A 9,446-nucleotide genomic window follows, 5' to 3' on the forward strand; every position below is an offset into this window, starting at 1 on the left:
TTTAATAGGAGTCAAGTGAAAAAAATGTGTTAGCTCCCATGCATTCAATAACAATTGACAGATCAGGCCTGCAAGTCATACTTTATTACCAATAGCTAAAGTTGATGTGTAGTCAGTGACAAGTCTTTTTTTTTTTTTAATTATTACTATTATTCAATAGGCCACATGGTGATCAACTGTATACCTAGTTGCTAAATAGACAGACCACAGCACTATTCAATTGTGGTAGCAGTTTTTAAGTATGGCCCCGTATAGTGGGAGTCCATAAATCACAGACACATTCAGCTCAATCGTTCTGGAAGACAGTAAAACACAAAGCTTTTGAAAATGACCAATATTTATTTAAAAACCAAACCTGCACAACAACTCAGGTTTGAAAATAAGTGACATCTACTTCTTGCCCAGTAGTCATCTATCCAGTCCTCCGTCCATGCTGTGTTGTGTGTGATCTCCTGTCCTCTGTCACAGGACAGGTCTCGGCTGCTGGGTGAGCAGAAGTCCAAAGCGTTTCTTCAGTGTCCCCCGGTGTCGAGAGAATCTATCATCTGGGGAGAAACGGGCTGGATGGGCAGAAGTGGTGGGCTGCCCGTTCGGCGCCACTTTGTCAAAAGGGAAGAAAAATGTGTTTTTACTTAAAATATGACGTTCTGATCTAGGAACTAAGGATGCATTGTATACATGTCGATTATGAACCCGTCATGCAGCACCACTGTACAAGGTGACGGTGGTCATTTGTGCAACTACGCATGCGTACACCAACTGGTACATAAATTGTTTGGCTGAAGTGGAGATTTTGCCGTGACCGGCAACTCAAGCGCTATTTTACCACGAGTGGCGAAGAACTACAAGCATAGAATCTGTCATAAATGCGGGATCACGGGTTTGGAACCCCGCTCGGTAGATTATTATATAAACCGCCATACACTGAGGTTTTAGCTGGTAATGCAGATAGCATCCCATCTTAAGCGGCAAAATAATTTGAAAACTTTATGAAAAGGGAGGTGAAGTGAGTAGGAACCACGCACAGTGCATGACTTGTCCAACGATTGACAAGCCACAGCCGTTCACGGCAAAATAGCCACACATTTGCTTACAAGTAAATAAGAACATTTGTAAAACTAATATTTTGTAGTAGTTTTACACATCGAGAATTCATTCTGAAGATGACGCAGTTAACCAGCGAGAAAATAAACAAACTTGTTACTTCAGCGTGTCCACTCTGTTTCCGTTCTCCTCCAAGTGGTACTGCAGGAACGTGGTGGTCTTTGCCTCATGGAAAAACGAAAAAAGAACAAACGCTTTAAACTTAATATTTGGTAGTGGCGCTTCCTCACAACAAACACAACTGCGTGAGATTCGTTATTTTGTAGTGTGCAACTACTAAACAGGATATCTGCTCTGAGCATGCCGGGATATTGAGTTTCTGCTTAAAGCACAACCAAAACCAAATTTGAATCAGAAAGAAAGGTTCAAAAATCAAATTCACTGAAATACAACTAATTTAAGAACAACTAGAAGATAAAATAATCCATCCAAATCAAGGTATTATATTAAGAAAGCTGCAATAGCAAAACAGACTGGTACCATTACTCAGCTGTCTGTGCCAAGCAGGCGCAACAATATTATTTTTCCAAATGTGACACACAGAAAAGGTGGCGTCTAAGTATGCCATTTTACTGCTCTTCTAATGATAATCTATGGCATAGATTCTACCAAATATACACAAAGCCATCTAATCTAGAGAGCGTACTTTCAAGTCACAAGCACATAATCTATTGATTGGTGGGATTTTACACACATTTGTCATTTTGGGTCAATTAGAACATAATTAAATGGATGTCATACACATTTGTGACAAATCATTTATTGAAATCTTTAATTCCTGGGAATACCAATATTTTAAAAACTTAAAAAATAAAAAATCTACAACTCAATGCCTTCATAGTCCGCCAAGTAAATCCATGCTGAAAACGGCACAATTTTATCTGACGTCACCTTCCGACCATCCCAGCAACAGTCACAAGCGTTACGGTGATGAGCACAAATACGTTGGCGAAGAGGCTCGCACCTGCGTTGCAAAACGGCCCGTTACAGCAAGTGTAACTCATCTTGTAGAAGACTCCTTTGAAGCTGTGATCGCGCTCCAGACCACAGTCCGTCTTCGGCATGCAGCCGCTTGCGGTCAGGACGATGGATGTGCCATAGCGACCCACCGCTTTGTAGCACACCTCATCCGGGAGGCACCCGGTCTCGAGGGGGGGAATTATCTCGTCCTTGCCCAGGACGGGCCTGAAGTGGCACCTTAGGTTCCCACACAGCACAGAGGGCACGAGGAAGAAGAAGAACGCTGCAACGTACAGAAGCTGCCGCGTGCTTGCCCTGCAGCAAAACCACACAAGTTTGTCAAAGCTACTAGAAAAAGTTTCGGTCGTAGCATGACTTAACTGTGTATGGGTTGTGCAACTAGTTGCCATGACTTTTGCTTCAATTTGAAGTTTTAATGGCGGGAGAGTGGTGTCGTAGCATCATATCAAAACTGCCAAATCATATCACAAGCTGTTGCTAAAAAGTGACACGTGGAGAGTCTGTCACCAAAATGCACGAGAGAAAGTAATGTCCTATTTCTCAGGAGTTTCCTTGCAGCTACAATGGCAAATGTACTTTTTCCCCTTACAAAATGTTTTCTATTAGACACGTGATGTGCCACTGTACAGTGAATGTGGAGTCTAAAAAAACATTGTTCACTACTGTAGACCACCACCAGTGGTCGCAGTTTTTTTTCCAATCAAGTTTAAGATTAAAGCTAAACTGGCACTCCATGGAACACAATCATGCACAAACTTAATGACATCTGTACGTCACAGTTGACATACAGTTCAACTTTTTTATGTACTATTAATAAATTACTCAAAAAAGGTGACCAAGTGACACTGCAGTGGTCATCTACAAATGACAGCTACTTTTGCTATCGAATGTAGTGCATTCTGGGATTTGTAGTATCAATAATGCATACAACTAGAATCACGATGTGATTCCCAAACTTTCAAACACAGTGGCAGATATGCTAATGCATTTGTAATGCTGCCAACAAACAAATCAATAATAATCAATAAAAATCAATAAAAATCAATAATCAAAATTCCCTCCACCCATCAAAACGAGTTATTTTTTTTATTATTACTTAGTCCAGTGTGAACATTTTCCTCAATATGAGAAAAGGTAAGCTCACCACTCCGCAATGATTCATTTTGAGCAATAATGAGTAAAAACAGTTTAGTTGTTAACACACGCAGGTGTTAATGCTTCCCAATCATTATTGCTTTAATACAATTAATGTGCATCATCTTACATATCAAAACTTACCGGTGCCTGGCGGTCATCTTCGATGTGGAACTGGAGTTGGGAAAGAAAAGCCTGGCAGAGCTCGTCTTTGTGACTGTCAGGCCTGACACACTGCAATTTTATGCAGAGGCCACACCTTCACTTTCACTCACACACCTGCTTGAATTTAAGCTTAATTGGAAAAAAATAATTAAGGAAAAGCAACCAGTGAGATATGTTAATCAGATACTGTAGGTTGTATGTATTCACATTTTTAATAACATTTCGTGTGATTACTTGTTAACCTGAAGGTCAAATGAGAGAGAGAGAGAGAGAGAGGGGGGGGGGGGGGGGTTATCATAATTGCAATCGCCACCCTCTACTTTTAACGGATATTCCAAATAATTTGTTGTTCGCTTCCCTTAATGTAAATTGAGCCACTGGGAACTAAAATGGACTGACTCAATTTATTATATTGATAATATTGAAAGATCTAACAGATGGATAAAGATTTGAACTTTGAACTAAACTTTAAGGTACAGCTGTAACATTTAGTACTCCTCTCTTGCAAAATGACATCAAATGAAGTTAGCCCACTCTTAAGTTCTCTGTGGCTCAAATGAATGCTAGTTGTATACTTATTTGCACACCACGATTTTACTTGACTTCACAATTTAATTTAACACATGTTGGGACAGCTGTGCATAGTTTTTTTTGTAATATATGACAGCCCTTTATGTGGCTACTCAAAAAAAAAAAAAAGTCTGAGTTTAATTGAGTTCAAATCAAATATTCAGACTCAGCAAAACTACAGGATTAAGGAGGGAAGGCAATGCAACAATTTGTGGATGGTACAATTGTAGCATAGGTGCCCAAGTCATACTCAAATGTTTCACTAAAGGCAAAAAAAATTATTTTTTTAATTGTTTTTGAAACCCAGCGTGATTCTAGTTGCATTGATTCAACATTTTCTACCCAATTACAATAACCTGGATAACCAAGTAACAGAACACACAATTCATTCCAAGATTTAAAAAATAAAAATAAAAACTTGGGCATTTATTCTGCTAGGTTAAAGCACAGGTGTCAAACCCAAGGCCTTGGGGCCAGATCTGGCAAACCACATCATTTTATATGGCATAAACATCCACAATTCTTGCCAAAATCTTTACTGTAATAGTTTCAAGAGGCTAATTAAGTCATTCAACATTAACAGTTTGATAATGGTCCACTGCATTAAACAATAAAGAGACCCTTGACAAAACAGTTTTAAATTGTTAGACTTAATGTACAACAAGTTGAAGATTAAATAGTTTTTTTATTAGTCATAATCCAGGAGGAGGGTTGACAAATCCACCTCTTTCTCTCTGGAGCAATACAAAAACATCATGACTGTGATTCATGCTAAAACAAACACATGTTGATGTGATGAGACACAAGTGAGCGCCTGTGGCTACCAGGCCTCTCCTTTACTCAAACAGCTACAAAACAGAGGGTGAAGGCTCGGTGCTTGCAACAGGGTCACCTCCACAAGACCCCCAGAGCTTCTCCCTCAGAGCACGAGTGGCGTTGCCGTTCTTCTCCGCCATCACGCCCAGCAGCATCTTCAGAATGTCTTGGGATGTGGGTGCCATGTTGCATTTGTCCTTACAGCAGCAGCTGTGTCTCACCCGGTACTCCACCCCCATGTAGGAGACTGCTGGACGGCTGCCGCACAGACTGGCGTCCACGCAGCCCTGGGCGGACAGCGCATGGAAGGTGCCGTAGTAGCCCCTGGAGGTGACGCAGCGCTGGCCTGACGGGCACTCCGTGGTCATGTTGGGGCATGGGGACTCTTTGTCCTGCAGGGGGCAGACGTAACACAGGAGGCTTTCCAGACGGGCCAAAGATGAGAGGAGTAACACTACCGTCAACAGGATGGAAGTTAGAGTAAGCCTAGGAAGGAAGAAACTGTATATTAGTGACACGTATGGCTAAAACATTAAAGTTTTTTTTCCTTCCACACAATGCGTCCAAAAATTCACAAGGCTGGGTCCTTCGAAGGCCGAATTTGTCGGCTGCATGACGTCACTCCCGGCACGACTCGACAGCACGCACGGACTTATGACTGATTTACACATGAATGGATAGTCGGTCAATGTGCTACTGACAAGCAGTATTGACAATCCATTCATTTACAAGTCAGTGCGTGCTGTCGAGTAGCCTCGGTAGTGACGTCATGAAGCCGACAAATCGGCCTTCGGAGGACCCAGCCTTGTGAATTTGGACGCAGGCATTTTGTGGAAGGAAAAAAAACTATTATAATAATGTTTTAACCATACTTGTCACTAATGTTTATTATTAATTTCATTCACTACTTGATCAATTAGATAGTGGATTACAGTGTACATTTAACAATGCGTGGATTACCTCTGCTTTCTTTGCGCTGCCATTTCAGTGTGACAGGGTCTTGAGGAGGCTGCTGATACTCTGATGATGATGGTGGTGTGACCTGATGTGCTGCAGCCATCAAAGGTTATATACCTACTGATTGCCAAGTAGCAACAGGTGTGTTTCACAGCTATCAAACAGACACGTGATGTGCCAGATTGTTTCTAGTCAAGATATGTACGTCTAAAATATTTATTTTAATGATGTGTCTGTATATATATATATATATATATATATATATATATATATATATATAATATAGGCCTATAAATAAATTCCGTAACTTTTTTTTACTCTACTAATATCAAATACATTAATTAAATGAATGTTTTTTAATTAACATGTTCGAGGGCAAAAAAAAAGAAGAAAGATAGCTATTTAATGCAACAATTACGACCGCTTTACCGTTTCAAATTGCATTCTTATCATGGGCTAACGTCGCCATCTGGTGTCCATTAATGCAAGTGCACTACATGGACAAAAGTAAAGTAGGGACACCAGAGCAATGCTTTCAAATGCTCTCTAAGTATCTTTTTATCCAGAAGACCATTTGTAATGTCAGATTTAAATTGAAGTTCATTCTAGGTAGTTTTTTTTTAAATATATATATATTAACATGTATATATCTAAAAAAAAAACTGACATGCATTCAAACAAATATAACAATTTTGAAGAGACTTAAAAAACATGTTTTACATGTATACACTTTTAAATGGTCTTGTAAATACTTTAAGTAAGTTACTTTAAGATAACTTTGAATTTCTGTATTTTTCAACATTTGTCCTAGTATTTATGCATATATTGTATAATTATAACATTTTAGAGGTATGATGTTGAAGCAACCCAACATTTGACCAGCCTTAGGTTTAATATAAGGAAATATATAATTTTTATTGACATTATGAATGATCATTTGCTTAGTCCACACTCTATAGCCGTAATTTACAGAAATGGAGTTGTACTTCCTTGTACAATGGTTCCTGTAAGAGGAAAATATTCTCGATGAGCTCCAATCTTCATACTTTTCCAGGCCATTTTATTCAGTACACTTGCCCAAAATCCAATAAAAAAAGCTGTATCAATAAACTCTGTCTTAACAAATATAATTGTTTGATCGACACTGTGAGAGGGATCCTAATTTGGAGATTTGTAAATTGTGTAGCGCTGTGCTGCATCATACTGAGAGATGTGCCTAAAAATTGTGTAATATGTAACATAGTTTGTTTACTAACTGTTATTGGTTAAATGCAGAGGATTTTTTTTTTTTGATGCAGCTTTCATATTAAATTTAATTTGTTGCAAGTGGCCATAATGTTGTCAATACATGATAATACCCATGAATTGTTGCAATTAACAAAGTTGTTTACACACCTTCAGCTCTTCATCACTCTCCAGTTGACCATCCAGCCAGTGGAGGTCTTCCTCTGCAGGGTCGTAGCTGTACAATGGAATCAGCCGGTGGCGCAGCTCATCTAATCTGACAAAACAAACCCACAGAATGAGAAATACTAAATATTCTAAACAGTAAAAAACGAGAACCTTGATTTAAAAAAAAAAAGTCTTAGCTCATTCTCCTCATGATGATCACAACCTGAGTGTGAGCACAACACTGTTGAAAACATGTGATTGACAAATAGAAGAAGAAATGTAGAGAAATCTTTACCAAGGCTGCCGCAATCACGAGCAGTGTGAGGACGCTGAACGGGATGAGAGCGTAGCAGACAACAAATCCTCTGTCAGCATTTGCTGGTGAGACGTGAGGAGCACTTTGGTTGTAATACATTTTGATTTGCTCACTTTGCTGTCAGGCGGCACATGGCTCCTTTGTGACACATTCAGTGGCGTGCCCGTCGCTTCCGTGACACTCTAGTGTATCAGGTGTCACCAACCTTTTTTTTTAAGTTCTGAGCTACCGATTAATGGAAAGGGCTATCAGTTTACACACTTCTGAAATATGCTCAAATGTATATGCAGTTACCACTGGTGAGCAGGCCCACAGGCTATAGCAGTAAGCAACATAATGTATGTATTGGTGTGTTTATTATTTAAAAAAAAAAAAGTTGAATTACTTAATAGATCATCCTGTGGAGCGAAGTAGTGCCATGTGGAAACTTTAAACCTGTTTAATAACATTCCTGTGGGAGGAGTGGATATCAGGTAGCCAACTGATTTATCTTTATTTTTAGATTTATATACTGTATATACATATATATATATATACACACACGAACACACAAAGGACGGATTTTTCCACTGTTTTACGGAATTTCCCTTGCATTCAAACTTGAATCGTTATACTATTTAAAATAACTGCATCAAGCTCGTTTTCCCATTACGTTCCGACATCAGGAGCAACAACACAATCTTAAAGGATCCAATTTCACACAATAAATCATTTGATTGACGTTGTCATAAACGTAGCACTGATAGATCGAGAAAATCAAATGCCAAGCAGCTGTTTAATTTCAAACACTAATATTATAAGCATCGTTAAACATGATAAATTTGGCTTCATTTATATAGCGCTTTTCCACCTTACAAGGCCCTCAAAGCGCTTTACATTCGATTAGTCATTCACCTGCTGATGACACAGCATCAGGAGCAACTCAGGGTTTCTTATCTTGCTCAAGGATAGCTTACTTCGGAATTGGATCGTACCCACAACCTGTGGGGTTGGGAGACAACCACTCCACCACTGAGCCACTTCACTCCAACATGCGCTCAATATTCTGGATGTTCACACCACACTCATTGCAATAATGACTTAAGAAAAATACATGTCGGGACGCTAAGTCTAGCTAGCTAGCTCTTCTACTGGATCCTATATTTGGAAGTATTTACACTCTAAAAATGGATTGGTTAAAAAAAAAATACCAATCTAGTATGTTAAGATCATATTGTCTTGATTAACCAATAGATTGGTCAGACATTGACCATTCCGGGTGGCTACGGGCATACCAATTTTATTGGTTAGCCAACTAACCAATGAAATTGGTTACATTAGAAAGTAAGTCTAGATAGATCACATGGAAATATATTTATTGTATTAATTTATTGTATTCTAAATGTTTTTATGAATGTAGTGTTTAAAAAAGGAAATGTGTGTCTAGATAGGTCACTAGGTGTGACCAGCTCAGTGGGATAGTGGCATTGTGTCTAACCTGATACTGGGAGGTTCTGGGTTCAATCCCTGGCTGGGTCATACTAAAACTATAAAAATGGAACTCATTTTCCTCCATGCTTGAGACTCAGCATTATAGGTTGGAACTGGGTGGTTAGATCACCAAATGATTCCCAAGCACGGCCCTTGCTGCTCACCACTTCTTCAGGAGAGCAAGGGGGTCAAATGCGGAGAACAAATTTCACCCCACTAAGGTACATGTGACAATCAATGGTGCTTTTATGGGGCGATCCCATGACCCGCGGGATTCATGAAAAAATGTCAGCCTCTAACACTCATTACCCAATATCTTGGTCAGAGTGACCAATTTGTATCGGTTGGCCCAATCACCAATATATATTGGTTGAAAACACCAACCATCCTAGAGTGGTATTTTAACCAAAGGATACTACTCTGTACTCTGTATATTACTATTATTTTAGTAAGCTTCCTCAGTGTGATAATGTGTTTCCCCCAGCAGAGAGCGGGGTTGTCAATGTGTTCCACATGAGGGAAGTCAGGAAAGTGCAAACAA

The 9,446-nt window shown here is 39.3% G+C and overlaps 2 protein-coding genes and 1 long non-coding RNA gene across 6 annotated transcripts; all 3 read right to left on the minus strand.

The window, feature by feature from the left end:
* Positions 1 to 319: 319 nt before the first annotated feature.
* LOC144053730 (protein Bouncer-like) lies at positions 320 to 3,512 on the minus strand. 4 transcript variants are annotated; one of them, XM_077568481.1, is made up of 4 exons: positions 3,364 to 3,512; positions 2,069 to 2,379; positions 1,205 to 1,263; positions 320 to 599 (listed from the first exon to the last, which is right to left on the minus strand). In XM_077568481.1, exons 1-4 carry the CDS (start codon positions 3,378 to 3,380, stop codon positions 513 to 515), a joined length of 474 nt encoding a protein of 157 aa, XP_077424607.1. In that variant the 5' UTR covers positions 3,381 to 3,512; the 3' UTR covers positions 320 to 512. The 4 variants fall into 4 exon arrangements, with proteins under 4 accessions (XP_077424607.1, XP_077424605.1, XP_077424606.1 ...); XM_077568479.1 differs by having other exon boundaries at positions 1,198 to 1,263; XM_077568480.1 differs by having other exon boundaries at positions 1,205 to 1,269.
* A 1,107-nt stretch (positions 3,513 to 4,619) lies between these two features.
* Positions 4,620 to 5,820, minus strand: LOC144053579 (protein Bouncer-like). Its single transcript, XM_077568169.1, has 2 exons — positions 5,731 to 5,820; positions 4,620 to 5,256 (listed from the first exon to the last, which is right to left on the minus strand). Exons 1-2 carry the CDS (start codon positions 5,751 to 5,753, stop codon positions 4,803 to 4,805), a joined length of 477 nt encoding a protein of 158 aa, XP_077424295.1. The 5' UTR covers positions 5,754 to 5,820; the 3' UTR covers positions 4,620 to 4,802.
* Positions 5,821 to 6,616: 796 nt separating this feature from the next.
* LOC144053580 (uncharacterized) lies at positions 6,617 to 7,736 on the minus strand. The gene is made up of 3 exons (XR_013294476.1): positions 7,415 to 7,736; positions 7,123 to 7,342; positions 6,617 to 6,731 (listed from the first exon to the last, which is right to left on the minus strand). It is a non-coding gene; the product is annotated as an uncharacterized LOC144053580 (long non-coding RNA).
* Between the last annotated feature and the right edge of the window lie 1,710 nt (positions 7,737 to 9,446).

Source organism: Vanacampus margaritifer, chromosome 6, assembly GCF_051991255.1.
Source record: "Vanacampus margaritifer isolate UIUO_Vmar chromosome 6, RoL_Vmar_1.0, whole genome shotgun sequence".
NCBI lineage: Eukaryota > Metazoa > Chordata > Actinopteri > Syngnathiformes > Syngnathidae > Vanacampus > Vanacampus margaritifer.